General features: G+C 34.8%; 1 protein-coding gene across 3 annotated transcripts in view; it reads right to left on the reverse strand.

Annotated features, from left to right (window-relative positions):
- LRRC7 (leucine rich repeat containing 7) overlaps positions 1 to 16,925 on the reverse strand; it is a 519,751-nt gene that overhangs the window by 70,788 nt on the left and 432,038 nt on the right. For all 3 annotated transcript variants that reach the window (XM_082356466.1, XM_082356465.1, XM_082356469.1), the window contains one exon: positions 4,721 to 4,942. In XM_082356466.1, coding sequence (XP_082212592.1) covers positions 4,721 to 4,942 — 222 coding nt within the window. The remainder of the gene's footprint in view (positions 1 to 4,720; positions 4,943 to 16,925) is intronic.

The following is a 16,925-nucleotide window of genomic DNA, read 5'->3' on the forward strand; positions in this document are numbered from 1 at the left end:
TTATGCATTATAATCCCTTTTCTAAGTAAAATTCCCTGATAATGAACTTCAAGTGACATGCACATGATTTCGTTGTAGATAATTTGTTAAAAAGAATGTCCATTATTACACATCAGATTTCTAGTCTATGGAAGTTAATACCTTGAATCTGGGTAGCACGTTATGGTTTAAAAATCACTTCCATATATTTTATGACATTTAATCCTAGAGTTGAAAACAGATGATACTTAATGTCTCTGAAAAATAGATATGTAAAAGTAAGTGTATTAAATTAGAATTCTTAGATATTTTGCCTTGTTTTATTGTGATGGGTAGTTTGAAAGTTGAGATGGTTTCATCATTCAGGTGGAACATCAAAGTTTACTAAGTACTTCTTTATGGCTAAAAAAGGCTAAGTGTGCTGGTTAGGTAAAATATGACATTCATTTAAATTCATTCAACGTCATTAGTGGTAGCATTTATTATGTATGTTCATTGCTATATGGAACTTATTTTAATCAGATTAGAAACTCATTAGTTCTTTAGGTCACATTAAGAGATACAGAGGTATATTTTTGCTAATAATAAAACTTTCCATTTGTTGAGTATTTTTGCTTTTCAAAGCATTGGAATTGTTCATGTGAGTTCCAGTCAGCATACCATCTGTATAAGGCAGTTCTATAACTCTGAATTGTAGCTGAAACACGTTTAACTAATATTATTTGACAGAAGGGGACACTGAGGCCACAGCAAGCGTCTGGATCATGTGGTTAATTTAATGGTAAGATTGGTACACCGAACTTGGGTTCTGGGTTAGACAGACCTGGATTAAAATTCCAGCTTGACCAATTATACCTCTCACAAGTAGCTTGACCAATTATACCTCTTACAAGTTACTTATTTTCTCTGTGCCTTGGTCTCTTCATTTATAAAAAGGAAATAAGATTATTGTGAGGACTAAATGAGATAGTGTATGTAAGCAGGACCAGCTATGTAATTAGTGGTGCCTGATGCAAAATGAAAATGTGAGGCTCCTTGTTTAATGATTATTAAGAATTACAAGCTGGTGACAGCAGAGCGTTAAACCAAGTGTGGGGCACTTCCAAGTGCAGGACTTTGTGCAGCTGTACAGTTCACACACCATGAAGCCAGGCCTGTGTGTAAGATACATGGTATTTATAGCATAAATACACTATATATAGTATAAATAGCATAGTAGGCACTCAACGTATGCCAACTGTTGTCTTTTCTTTTCCTACTTTCATTCAGACTTCTCTTCCCTGAATTAAATAAATGTAGATTCACTGTAATCGGTTGTTTTTCACCTGTAGCATTCCAATAAGTGATTACTTTTTTAAAGTAAAATCTCCAAGCTTTAGTAGAAATTATTGTGCTTTATCATGCTGCACACAGCATGTTTATTTGTACTATGTTTATTTTTTATTTACTTATTTTTTTTTATTTACTTATTTTTTTTAACATCTTTATTGGAGTATAATTGCTTTACAATGTTGTGTTAGTTTCTGATGTATAACAAAGTGAATCAGCTATACGTATACATATGTCCCCATATCCCCTCCCTCTTGCATCTCCCTCCCACCCTCCCTATCCCACCCCTTTAGGTGGTCACAAAGCACCGAGCTGATCTCCCTGCGCTATGCGGCTGCTTCCCACTAGCTACCTATTTTACATTTGGTAGTGTATATATGTCCATGCCACTCTCTCACTTCATCCCAGCTTACCCTTCTGTACTATGTTTATGATGTCTCCTTGCACTTAAAAATTATGAATGACTTAGATTTTTTCCATATTGTACTTGACCAAATTTAACATTGTGTTTGTAGTAATCATTTAAGAAAACTCTGTTTTCTCTTAATGGCCCTTTTAATGCATCACTAGAAATGCCTTATGAAAATAGAGTATCTTCATTTATATGCCTGAAACCCATATTAGAATTTTCAGTTACCTCCTTGGTCTTTGCACTTCAATCACTACTCTATAATTTTTGTGTGAACCTATACAGTTCTTAAATGTTTTAAATATTTTCCTCCTTTTTTTTCTTGTTAAATATGGAAAAAGTCTTGCTTTAAAGGGAACACACACATATTAGAGAGGTCTGAGTTTTCAAAAGAAAAATGAGTTAGGAAGGTAAAAAATACATAAAATATTTTTATTATGAGAGTGAATTACATAACCTCCTTCAGCCTCTTTCTGTTTGTTTGTTTTCTATCTAGAGACTAGGGAGGTTGGACTGATATTCATTAAGTGCTCTCCAGTATTTTAATTCTTAAAATCTTGTATTTCTATTTCTTCTGTTTCCTCTTTCTTTACTCTCAGTGCCAGGCTTACTTTGTGTGCGTGTGTGTGCGTCTAGAATTGTACCACTTGATTCTCTCAAAAACTTTTTGAATGTCGGTGGGTGGTAATGTTCTCATTTTATAAGGAGAAAAACAGAGCCTCAGGAAAGAGTTAATGACTTGTCCAGATTCACACACTTTAATAAAAGTTAACATGAAACTCGAACTCCAACTTCTGAGACCTATTCCTAGTATTCTCTTTCCTGAATGCTATAGAGCTAAACAAAGAAGTGGAGAGGTTAGAAAAAGAAAAAGAGATGAAAGAAAACAATGTAGTAGTTCTGGTGTGCTGGAAAATGTTTAAGAGCTCGCTGAGGGAAGGGGAGGGCCCTGGTTTGTAGTGTTTGCTCATTTCCCTGGTGTAATTATCCCCACAATTTCAACCTATCAGTGTGGTGTCGCTGAAGGTAGAGTTGGGAAGATATGCACACAGTAACGAGCCAGCATGAATATGCTTCAGCATGCCACTGGTAGTGGATAAATGTTACACTGAATCATGAAAAAGGTTTTGAGAAACTGTCTCCAGATTAATAACTCAGGGGAGGGGGGAGCATAGTTTGGGGACTAGTACTATTGGTTTAAATGCTCCTTAGGCTTTCTCGCGGTCACTCCAAAGTTTTCATCTCAGCATTCCAAACCATTTCAGCCTGAAACCAAGGCAGAAAAAAGCAGGAATTCAAAAGGAATTACACTTAAGTACTTTCCTTAATATAACCATTGAATGTTTAAGTTTTTATCTCTCAGTTTGAAAGACACCTGATGTTGTTAGAGTTACAAATCAAAACACTTACAATGACTATAAATACATTCTTTGAAAGAATCATGATATTTTAAGTTTGATAAGCATGTAAACTAAAACTTAGTAATCCTCTCATTAAGTCAAGCTATATAATTTGTGTATTTTTTGAGAAATAATGTAAAAAAGGTCTTTAAATTTAGAGTGTTCAGAATAACTGTATGCAATACTAACCCTACTATTAAAAGTAGGGGAAACAGAGGGCATTGATCTCAGTGGATTTTAAATGTGCTGATTCTGGGAGAAAAAAATTTTGTAATAACTTATTAATTATTCCTGTTAACAGGAATCATTAAATCAGAGAACTGGATTGAAGTTATGATATTTGTGGAGGAGAGGATATATGAACAATTTTTAACCTAAGATGCCTGTGGTAAAGCATAATTTAAAACTTTATTAACTTTTTAGAATCTCTGGAGAATTAAAAACCTCACCTCATTACCTGATTAAAGACACCTGTCTGGTTTATTTTACCTTAAATCCAACATTTGGCCTAGATCAAGGCAGGATAGGAAGAAGATTATCTTAAAAAACCCTATCTCAGCTTCAAGAAGGGTATTAAGAAACACAGGAGATGTCTAGAGCAGCTGAGATCCAAATAATAAATGACTCTTAACAGCATAAAGGAAAAAACTGGAGAATGAAGATAATCTTGTCTGATATGTTTAGAAAATAAGGACGGTGATACGTGAAGCTTTGAATAAGCAATAGTAAAGTGAAACCTTTATAACCCATATTAAGGGGTTAGAGAAGTCAGTGGGAGCTTTGTCTAATTATCTGAAGAATGAAATAAGAGAAACTAATTTTAATTAATTTTAGTTAAATTAATTAAATTTAATTAATTTCTCTTATTAATAAGAGAAATTAATTTTCTGAGAGTATTAATATCTTGATGTCTTACTTTCTAACCTTAATATGACTCAACAGATGAGATCTTATTCAGTGTTCTGGCCTTAAGAAAGAAAAACAGATTCTACAATGGAAAACCAGATCCTAATTTAAATAGGTCAGGGGAGCAGCAATTTTTTTTTTTACTACATGGCATTTATCAATAGCTTTTGGATCATTTCATAAATATTTCCTTCCTAACTGCTCTTTATCATTTTGTTCATAGCAAAGCTTTATCTCTGTATTACTCAAAAATCAGAAGATAAAACTTTTAAAAAATGTTCCCACAAATCGAGGGGAATATACAGTTTAGTTTTTACACTGTCAATTTCACCAAAGGCCTTGGTAAATATACCTAATCCTTTGAAGCTCTTTGTAACATTCAAAAGCTGTGCTGCGGAGCTAAATTGGAGTTGGGAGTGGGCAGAAGGAGGTGCAGGATAAACCAGGAAAAACTATTCCAATTCAAGTTTTCTTTATGTGAAATGGGCATTTTACCAACCATCAATTGCTATATGTTGTAGTTCTTAACCAATGAAAATAATGATAAAATCCCTACAAAGAGCGCTCTACTCCATTCGACATGGTGACAGCATTAATGTGTCCCAGACTACATGAATGAGGGAAGGCAAACCACGGATTGATGGGACTTTCCCCAAACACTGCCTGAAAATGTATCAATTATAAAAACTCCACTCACCTGCTCTGGATAACCATCCATACTCCTTTGCCCTTTAGTTTGAATTAAGCACCGTCCGGGCTGAGGTCCCCGAGTGGCCTGTGAAGAGGGGATCTGAATAGGCAATGGTGACTGAAACTGCTGGATGGTCACTTTGTTTATGTTTCCCTCATATGGCTGCTGCTCACGGCTACGATGCTGAAGGCTCTGGGACCCCATCAAGGTCTGGATGTGGCTGCCTGCCTGTGGAGAAGATAATCTGTCAGAAGATTTGTGGTGTTGAAAGGATGTGATTAAAGTAGAAAAACAAAACCGTACAGAATACCTCTCCAGTAAGTAAAGTGGCATCAGTTGGGCTTTCAGCCATGGCTAGGAAGGATAATGAAAAAACAGTAAGGGTCTGCCTGCTGTGGTTTGTGAAGATGCTAACATCGGAGCAAGGTCATGTTAAATACACTTGTCCTCATCTGATGGCTTGCCAAAGATTATTTTAACCCCCATTTTAAGGAAACAAAGTTCAGTCTGAAAAATCTCAAGAAGAAAAAAAAGTCAGAACTTAAAAAATAAAGTGGAGTTCTATCTGGCATTTCATTTAGAATAATAGCAGGGAGAGAGATGTAATATATGAAACATCAGGGAGAAAATTATAGAAACTACTTTCTGATTCTGGAGCAAAAGAATTAAATTGTATATTTGCCTTTATGCCACACACATGTATAGCAAGCTTGTTCAGGTGAGTATAATCAATATTTATTAATTTTCTGCAATATTAAATCAAGAGTATGGTTTTTGCAATCTTTAAGTTCCATTAAAAATTAATCATGTGATAAATTCCTGCGAGTATCTGTAGCCTATAGAGGCACTAGATATGGAAAGGTCTTTAAAGTGAACACTGCATGCAGATCATCTTCACATGAGCTTTCAGAGAGACTCATCAGTACCTCATTTAAAGCAACAACGATCATTTATCAGCCCTTGAGGGTGGTTGCTAGAGGAGAAAGGGCATGCTTACTTTGGTCCCCATCTTTAAATGACTGGTGCCTAATCCTGTTTCTCGTTCATTCCGATTTTCTTACCTTCATTCTAGCATGGGCTCCTTGAGTCATTCTACCTGATATCTTCTCTGTCAAGCAAGCAGTTCTGTTTGTGAGCTGGTAACCTAGAACATGCCATTTGTTTATTTATTTAGCTTGTGGGGCTCTTAATTCCCTGACCAGGGATCAAACCCATGCCCCCTGCAATGGAAGTGCGGAGTCCTAACCACAGGACTGCCAGGGAAGTCCCCTAGAACATGCCTTTTAAAATTAAGTATGGTTTAACATGGAGGTCTAACATGGGAAGTGAATGCTTATCTTTAATACTTTTAAACTTACGTTTTAATGCTGTGCTTGGTACTTCACCCATTATTATGGAAGGATCTGAGGAATTACTTCCTGAATTCATTGTCTTTCTTGTTGACTTTTTAAGGGTAGGCAATTTGGAATTTAAAAGTAAATTTCACCTTAGAATTCATTAGTTAGGAAAGTTTGTGAATTTTCCTGACTAATCAAGATTTTTAATTACTATGAAAAAGTCAGATTGGTGGAATAAAGGAAAAATTATTAAACAAGTATTCAGGGAAAAGATGAATTTTAATTATTTTAAAGTTCTTAAAGAAGAGCAACATAAGAGAAATAGGAGATGACAGTGATCATGCAAAATCATTTGGAGAGGGAAGGCATATTGTTTGATTCTAAACAAGAGGTAATTTCAGTGAAGAAAATATTCAAAATTATTATTTAGCAATATGCAAGGCACAGAAAAAAATCATTTGATTATATTTTAGATATCCAACTGATTGTCTTATCATGTACAACTTTTTACATTCAAAAACAGTAAAGATATTTCAGTCATGAGAAACTGGAGGAAAAGATGCCAAAAAAAAGTTTCAGCCTATAACAGCACAATAACAAAACAATTATCAATCCAATACCATCTAATGCAACGAGGGATCAGAAAATTACAACATCATAAACACAACTAAGATAACCTCATAAAGGGCAAATGTGTATTTCTCTAATGTATCTATTTCCTTCTCAGAAATCTAAATGAAAGATGTCACAACTTTCTCAGCCATTCTAGAAGACTGAACACCCTTCTGGTCGAGTTTTTCCTTGTTGCATATTCAATGCTCTCCTACCTCCTTGGAATTTCACGTTCTCTTGTTTGGTAGGCAAGGAAAGCCATGATAAACCCAGTATCACATTTGGAACTGCTGTACTCTGAATGAAGTCACTGGCCTGATGAGTTATTTAGTTAGAGAAAATGATTTCCTGGAGTTAGAGGAGCTGGGGATGTAGGCCGACTAAGGCTGACTGGCCTGGCTACTGAACAAGCAATTGATTTTACATTTATTTCTGCTTTTCACATCCACTGGTATAATACTCATGGGTCTTCAGTTAGTCCTTGAGCCAATGGGAAAGAGGAAGACTGTTGTTTAATTGAAAGTGACAGACAAGCAAAGAATTTTTACACCCAGAAAAACTTAGAGAGCTCCAGAACATAGCTTTAGTCCCACAATGCATAATCCATTAGAAAGTCAATAATGACTGCTTGATAATAATTTCAGTGATTAGAATATTCTGGTAATGGTCTATCTAAGGGTAAAAAACCATAGATATTATAGAACTATAATAGCCTTTAGACATATTTTTATGGTTTATTTTTTCCTTCTGATGGGACAGTTTAAACTTTAATTATGCTTTGATTTGAACTCTTTGAGGGCAAGCACCACATCCTACTTACCATCTTTAATAACCGGCACAGTAGCTGGCACTTAAAAAGCAATGGCTACTATTCAAATACTAGGTGCTAGATAATGTACTAAAACTTACCTTATACATATTGCCTCCTTTAATCCTTACAATAGCATTAAGGGATAATTATTATTAGTTATTATTATTTAATTTTACTGAGGAGGAAACTATGGCTTGGAGAGGTTAAGTAACTTTCCCCAGTAATTTGCACAGCTGGTAAACTGGACGGACTGGGATTTGAACCAAGGCTGTCGGGCAATCAGAGTTCATGCTCTTAAACACAAAATTACATTGCAACCACCATTCCCCAAAATTGTCTCTCTTCCTACAATAGTTGAACTATGAAATGAAAATAAACCACAGAAAGGAACAAAAGGATCGGATTGTTAAGGAAGGATATATTAAATTTCTTTAGCAGCTCTTCAATTTGCCAAAGGGCCATTCCTACTTATTGAATTAGGTCTATTATCTATTTTAGATCCTACGCATGTGACTTAGAACTTTATACTTGAGCAATTAGGAGGATACTCTGTGTATTTAGTAATCTTTCCATGATTATGAAATGACACTCATGTTCACAGATGGCTTGGCAAAGCATAAAGTGGGCATGAAAGGAACATTCTGTAAAATGATTCTGTTCACATCAGTAGCAGTTTTTTCACTCTTTATTGGGGCTACCGGGTGCAATAAATGAGGATGGGGAATGACAGCTATAGAAAGCAAAGAATTAACACTAAATTCTGTGTGAAGGTAAGCAAATATAAATGACACAAGACATCTAAAGGGACAATTATGGTGTGGAGGGACTGTAAAGAGGAAGTTATTTTGACTGGCACAGAGGCTTAAGAAAGGTATTAAGGATGCTCATGATGAAGTACAAAGGACTGATGAAAATGTAGAAAATATCAAGAGACTGGATTCATTCAGCTAGAGGGTTAGCTATGAGAACACTGACTCATACTGAAGGAGAATTTGAACATGATGGTTTCTATAAAGGCTGAGGTACACATTTTGAATGATAAAAAGAAATAGAGAAGATTTGACATTTGTTTCGAACTTTCAAGGGGAGGTTGGACAAAATAACGTGTATTTGAGAATGGTGATGGAATATGATGTTTTCAAGTTGACCCAAAACCATACTGTCAGGTTTTATGGGGGAAACTTCAATATCCATAGGACCCACGGAAATATTTATGTCAAAGCCACAGAAAAGAAATGTGATTTGATACCAAATGGCACTGTTCATACTCAATTCATCTCACAGCTCATCAGGCTTATTATGTGGAAATCTGAAGTGTTTGGGAGGTTTTGTATGGTATAAAATAAATGACTTTTTCACTACAACAAAGTTTTGGTTCACACTATTTTCTTAGAAAAGAGTGTTAGACTGAGAAGCATATTACTCAATTTGGTTATCAGTTTTACTACCCATCTTGGCTCTTGGACCACTTGTGGTGCTCCCAAAAATCAAACACAGCCTCAAAGGATGACAGTTTATGCCCCTGAGAATATTCAAATGGGTACAATTCATTCTCTACAATTAAGTTCAAAAGAGTTCTAAAGATGTTTGGGATCAGCGTCAACAAAACAGAATTACATACAAAGGATAATTAAGTAACTGATTTCAAGGAAACATCAGCGCTCATTTAAATGAGTCAGTTTCAGTAATTTTGTAAAACAGCAACAAAACAGTCCTATCACTTTCTATCTGCACCATGTACTCTGCAGTGTTTCTCCTTCCTTTTTTTTTTTAACATGCACTTTAGGTTTTAGAAATCGAGACAGTAGGATTTCTGCTTCCGGTATATGGAGTAGATATACTGTTCCCTATTCCCTCCATTAAGAACAACGAAAAACTCTGGACATTGTACATAAACAAATATAGGAAAACTCTGGGAAGTAGACTGAGGAAGCTAAGGACCAAGTAACAAAATGGTGGTAAATTTCTCAGGTTTTATTTTTGTGTCATATATCCCGGACTAGGAGTTGAAAAAGTGGGCATCCCCTAAAATGCCAACCGGTGCAGACAAGAAAAGCCCCAACAAAAGCCTACTCTCTCTAGCCAAAGAACCAGGAAAAAGGGGCATCCTAGCAAGACAGAAAACTTTTAGATTGCTCTACTACAGCCAAACAACATGGAAAGAACTGTGGTCCCATCCCAGCAATGCCAGCAAAGGCCAAGTGGGAAGCTGATACTTCTACCCTTATAAGGATTTAACAAGGCACAACACTCCTGCTGGGGTGGTGTCAGAGAAGGCCAAGTAAGGTGTCACTGCATTCATCCCCATTGGCCAGTAGTAAGCCACTCCTCACCCAATGGTGTCAATGGAGACCACACAAGGAGCATGAACTTACACTCCGACCTAGCAGTAATGAGGCACTCCTCTACCTTCCCATTAGGGTGGTTAGAGAAGGTCTTAGTAGAGAGTCAGGGTTTTCTCCATCACCCAATTATAATGGGGCTACTCCCACTGAGGTATCAGTGGGGCCATCTGGGAGCTGGAACTTCAATCCCCACCTAGCAATAATGAGGAGACTTTGCCTCAAGTGTCACTGGATGCTAAATGGAAAAATTGGACTTATACCTCCACTTGGCCAAAATGAGGTCCTCCACCCTTCCCCAACTGGAGTGGTGTCAGAGAAGGCCAGCTGCAACAGATGGTTAAATACAATCCAGAGTTTTATAACATAATATGAAAATGTCTAGGTTTTAATCATACCAAGAACCAGGAAGATCTCAAATAATGAAAAAAGACAACCAATAGAGGCCAACATTGAGAAGACAGAAATTAGAATTACCTGACAAAGATTTTTAAGACAACAATTAAAAAAGTGCTTCAATGACCAATTACACACATGCTTGAAAAAAATTAAAAAATAGAAAACTTCTGAAGAAATATAATGTCTTAGCAAAGAAACAGAAGCTGTAAAGAAGAAACAAATAGAAATTTTAGAGCTGGAAAATACAATAACTGAAAAGCTCTGTGAGTAGACTTAACATCAGAATGTAGGGAACAGAGGACAGAAACAATAAACTGAAAGATAAAGACAGTAGAAATTATCTAATCTGTAATGGAGAGAAAACACATTGAAAAAAAATGAACAGTCTCAGAGACTCTGTTCAAAAGTTCCAACAGTAATATTATCAAAAAAGAGGAGAAACAAAGTGGAGCTGAAAAATTAAAAGAAGAAATAATGGCTGAAAAATTCTGAAATTTGGCAAATCTTATAGATTTAAGAAGCAGAGAGAATCTCACACAGGGTAAACCCAAAGAAATCCATGCACAAACACATGATAATCAAACTTCTGAAAACTAAAGACAAAGGAAAAATCTTAAAAGTAGCTGGAGAAAAATGACGTCTTACCTATAGAGGAAAAACAATTTGAATGACAGTGGATATCTCATCAAAAACCATGGAGGACAGAAGGAAGTGACACAATGTTTTTCATGTGCTGAAGGAAAAGAACTGTCACCCGGACATCCTATACTTGTGAAAATATTCTTCAGTAATCAAAGGGAAATTGAAACATTCTCAGCTGAGGGAAAATGAAGAGAATCTGTCACCACTAGACTTATCCTAAAATAATAGCTAAAGGAATTTCTCTAAACCAAAAGAAAATGATAAAAGAAGAAAATTTGGAACATTAGGAAAGGAGAAAGAACATGGCAAGCAAATATAAGGGTAAAAAAAAATAAGCTTTCTTTTTCCTCTTGAATTTTCAAAATTATGTTTGATGATTGAAGTAAAATTATGTTACCGTCTAAGGTGATTCTAAATGTATATAGAGGAAATATTTAAGACAATTATACACTGAGGAGGGTGAAGGGACATAAAAGAAGGTAAGGTTTCTATACTTCAGTTGAAATGCTAAGTGATGATGCTAGTAGACTCTAAGTTATGTATATATAATGCAATACCAGGAACAATAACTAAAAAAACTACACAAAAAGATATACTAAAAACACTGTAGATAAATCAAAATTAAATTCTAAAAAAAATTCAAACAACTCAGAAGAAGCAGGAAAAAGAAATTAGAGAAGCAAAGAAAGAGAACAAACAGAAAACAAAAACTTTAAGACTTAAACCTTAATGTGTCAAATTAAATTAAATGCATAGAGATTAAATACACAAATTAAAAGACAGATCTTGGCAGGCTGGATTAAAGAACATTACTCAACTATATGCAGACTATAAGAAGTCACTTCAACTATAATGAGATAGGCAGGTAGATATTAAAAGAATCAAAAATAAATATCATGCAAATATGAATTAAAGGAAATGAGAGGTGGCTACATTAATACCAGATAAAGTGGATTTCAGAGCAAAGAAAATGTACTAGGAATAGAGAGGAATTTTATAGGATGAAGAAGAGTCAATCCACCAAGAAGTCATAGTAATCCTAAATGTATACACAACAAACAACAGAGGTGCAAATGTGTAAAGCAAAATTGATAGAACTAAGAAAAAGATAGACAAATTCATTATTGTTATAGTTGGAGATTTCAACACCCTTCTCTCAACAACTGATAGAAGAACTAGACTGAAAATTAGCAAGAAAAAGAAGAATTCAACAATACCATCAACCCACCAGATCTAATTATCACTTACAGAACATTCTATCTGACAGCAGCAGTATACACATTCTCTTCAAGTTCCTACAGAATATTTACTAAGATAGATTATATCCTGATTTGGAAAACAAATCTCAACAAATTTAAAAGAACTGAAATCACACAGAATGTGTTATCCAACCACAATAAATCAAACTAGGAATGAATGATAGAAAGATAAAAGGAAAATATTCAAACACTTGGGAGCTAAACAATGTAATTCTAAATAATTCATGGATCAGAGAGGAAGTCTCAAGGGAAATAAAACAATACATTGAACTGAATGTAAATGCAAATTTGCAAAATACAGCTAAAGTAGTGCATATACTAGAAAAGAAGACACCTCAAATCAATAATTAAGATACTACGTCAATAGCTTAGAAAAATAGGAGTCAAATAAACCAAAAGCAAGTGAAGGTAGGAAATAATAAAAAAGTTCAGAAATTGATGAAACTTAAAATGAATCACAGATAAAATGAATAAAACAAAGAGCTGGTTCTTTGAAAAGATCAATAAAATTGACATACTTCTAGCAAGACTGAACAAGAAAAAAAGGACACAAATTACCAAAATCAAGAGTGAAGGGGATATCACTAAAGGCCCTGCAGACATCATAAGGATAATAAGGTATAATACTACAAATAACACTACATAAGTAAATTTGACAACTCATATGAAATGGATCACTTCCTCAAAAAACACAAACTACTATAACTCACACAATATGAACTAGATAATTTGACTAGTCCTGAAACTATCAAGTTGGATATAATTTAAAAACTTCCAGAAAAAAAATCTCTGGACCCAGATGGTTATACTGGAGAATTCTATCAAACGTTTAAATAAGAGTCAACAGTAATTCTACACATACTTTTCCAGATAATAGATGAGGCGGAAAAGCTTCCCAATTTGTGAATAAAACCACATAAGGACAGTACAAAAAAAAAAAAAAAGAAAGAAAGAAAAAGAAAACTGACTAATATCCTTTAGAATACAGATGCTACAGTCCTTAACAAAATATTGGCAAATAGAATTCAGCAATATATAAAAAGAAACATCATGGCTGAGTGGGGGTTACTTGAATAATACAAAGCTTTTTCAATATTTGAAAATCAACCAATGCAATGCCTTGTATTAATGGGCTACAGAAAAAAAATCATGTGATCATATCAAATGAAGCAGAATGATGTTGTCGTGAAGAGTGTATTTATGTCAAGCACCTTAGTACAATGCCTAATATGTATTGTAGATACTGCTTTATGATTATGACAACCAAATTGTTAAGCTTTATTTTTTTCTTCTTGTGTTGTTTGTATTCAGCTAGGGCAATTTTGATGCCAAAAATCTATGTTCTCCCATTTGGACATTAGAGGACAAACTTTTACAAATACATGAAAGGGAGCTCTGAAGCTTGAAGGAGAGTGGGTATAAGTTGCTGTTTCTCTTGCCCTAGGGACTTGGTGACAGTGCATTCTGCTGGCACAGTGCAGTACTGGGGTGGGGGGGATTCAAATTATTTGCTGATCTTAAATTTTTTAGAGCCAAATACTGGTGATATACTCCAGTGCTTCAAATGACAGATAAAAAAGTGAGGCAATAGGGCCTTTCCCTTCAGTGCATATGCCTTAGGATGGCAGCTGGCTGATATGTGCAGGCAGTCATTTGTGGCTTAGTGTATCTCTAGAAGCACATTTTTCTGTGATTAAATGTCAACTTATAAAACATAGCTCTGGAATTGGAAATTATTAATCAAAATGAAAAAAAACAACAAAGGATCCATAATAGAAAAAATGGTGAAATTAGAGCTAAATCTACACATTCCACCTACAGTTTGCTGTGTGATGATGCTGACTTCTACATTCCTGAAATAAAATGAAAAGGAAGATGTTAGCACTAACAATAAAAGTTTGACAATCACTTATTTTGCCCTTAAGGTTTCTAGGAACCTAAAGGTAGTGGAGTAAGTCAGATAAAAATCAAGTGTCAAGAAATGGCACCTTATCATTTTGACATCCTCTATTTGGCAGCAATCCTTGATCATCTGCCAGTTGTCATGTGGTTTAGGTCTTCAAATTACATACTCAATCACGGACATTTTCATTACAATGGATTAATTTCACATTTTATTTTTGCTTTTATATTTCTTCTGAAATGAAGATAGCATAAATGTTATTGAGTTAGCTCCATTTTCTGAAGTAGAATAGTCGTTTGTTTTAAGCAACACCTATGTTAAGAATTGATGAAGTAGTTTTAATCTGCCACTGTTTTCTATTGCTTTAATCTGTGGCAAGATTTTTTTTTTCCTCTCACTTAATAGCCATTTGATAGACACTCTTTGGGTTTGCACTTTTATTAAGGAAATAATTTAGAGTCAGTCTGGATAAGAACAATCTCCTGATTTTATGACAGTAATGTCCCACACTACTGGAGATAGCTATATTGTTGCACTGGTATTAAGAGATAAAGTAATGTGCTTTGTGAATTAAAGAATTAATGTTGTATTAAGTAAGAAAATCCAATACAAAAGCGACTGGGAAACTAAACAATACTTTATTCAGCTGTCATTCTTGCTGTAAGTTAGAGAAGAATTTTCCATTCACATTTCTACAACTTCCTACCTGCACTATTTTTTAGAACAAATTTAATTACATAATAGGACTAGAGTAAGTTTTAAAAATACCTATGAATTAAATAATACTAAAATCACCTGATTAAGATATATCATCCTGGCTGTTCAGATTAACAAAAGGAATATTTGAAATGGATCATTAAATAGAGAAAATTATTTCATTGATTTTTTTCAAAAGCTTCTTCCTGATTTAGCCACTAAGTGTATGGAACTGCCTCTGAAGGATCCCATTTTCATGAAATTTTTGACTTCCTACTGGCCATGTACTCTTGCTTTGGCAATTAATTCTTGTTTAGCAAGCAAGTCTTTACATATTTTCAGCCTTCTCTCTCTTATATAAATAATTTCCAATTATAGGGAGATATGAATCTAATTGGATGTATTCATTCTTATTTCTCTAGTATAGCAAAAGGCATGGCTTCATGGGCACACTGGAAAAGGCAACACAATCACCAATCAATAAGCTTTTTTTAAAAGAGTACATTTAGTTCATCTGAATAACAGTTCTGATATTGGTAAACCCAAAAGAAGTGCAATATGAAATTCTCAAGACTAGATTTGAACCCTTAGCTTACAATTCCTGTAATTGTTCTTTGGATTGTTCTATATATTTTAACTTGTACAACCCCAAACAGTGCATTTTTATTCTGTTCTAGAACAATAACATATTTATTCCATAAAGACCATGCTGAGGCTAGTGTGGTAGAGACAGAGGCATGTATTTGTTAGGGAGGGAAATTAGTGGATGTCTTAATATAGACACTAAATATAAGCATCAAAAATTTCAATGAGCCTTCGATACGTGTTTGATAGATGCCTAAAAATGTCATCAATAGTTGATCCTTAATCACAGAAGTCCCATAAGATATAATTTTCACCTACTTACTTTATTCCTAACCCTTCCTAACCTGGAGTGATATTTATGACAGTGGGTATGTTCACCTCTCAGGACAACTGGTGTGATTGGAACTGTTGCTTAAAACTCCCATTTCAACCTACGAGTGAAATTAAGGTGTGGATACTTACTATTCACACAAATATTCAGTTCCAGATTATTTCTGAATACCAAAACTCAAAGGAAAGTGGAATTGCATTATCATCGATCTAGAGAGTCAACGTTCTGCTAGGGTTAGAGGTTCTTTTTCATTTGGACACATTTGGTATGTTCCCACAGTTCTGCTTTCCTTTTTAAACTTATGTCCCTTGAAAAAAGTGGCTTTTGGTCAAGAGAAAAACTCAATATATTTGTGTAAGAAATGTCTCTCTGGGGGCAACAGATAGTGCTAAAAGTTTTTGTTTATTTGTTTTTGATAATTAAAAAATCTATAATTGTATGACTTCATCAATCTACCCTTTCACTGACTCACTTCTCATTTTGGGGGCAAAGCTCACTGATAGCAAATCCATTTGACTACTATTTCTTCTTGAAGTCCAGCAGCCTCAGTAGAAGTGACACCAACATGAGTGAGGGTGGTAGGAAGAGGGTGGTTGAGGGAAGCAAGGAGAATCTCAACTTACCAACTGACTCAAAAAGATCTCTTTTCCTAATGTTTATAAAAACGTTTGGAGTTCAAAATGACTCTATATGCAGGATTCCAGTCTGTTTTTGAGTTTCAGTGATGACCCAGTCTACCAGAAGGAAAATTTACTGCAACCAGTGCAAAATGTGCTCCTATCGGAGGAGAAAAATGAGGCTTGGGAAAGAGAATCAGAAAAGAGGGAGCCAGGGTTGTGCTTGGCATTGCTCACAGTAATAGAGAATATTGGTTTTGTTTGCTTATGGACAGATGAAGTCGAGGCATTACTCCTGGGCATTCTTCACTGTTAATAATGCATATTGCTTTAGGAGGGGAAAAAATACAAAGCCTCAGGTGAAACTTACACTACTTGACATATTTCTTTCTGTACAAAAGGAGAGTTTAGCTACGGCATTGACATTCACTAAAGTTTCAGAAGCATTTTTTAAAAATTTCAATATTACTTTAAACTAGAACAGATATGCTTGACTTTTATGTTATTGATGGAAATAGGAAACATTTCTATTTCCCTGTCTCTTACCTCTCATATGTTAAGGTTTACCCAGTTGATTTTCATATCTGCTTCATCCACACCTTGACTTGCTCTCTTCTAGCCTCAGGATTTGTTCTACTTGTTGCCATTCCTATGTTTTCTAATATTTAAATCTTCAC

This window comes from Balaenoptera borealis (genome assembly GCF_965194805.1).
Source record: "Balaenoptera borealis genome assembly, chromosome: 1".
Classification (NCBI taxonomy): Eukaryota; Metazoa; Chordata; class Mammalia; order Artiodactyla; family Balaenopteridae; genus Balaenoptera; species Balaenoptera borealis.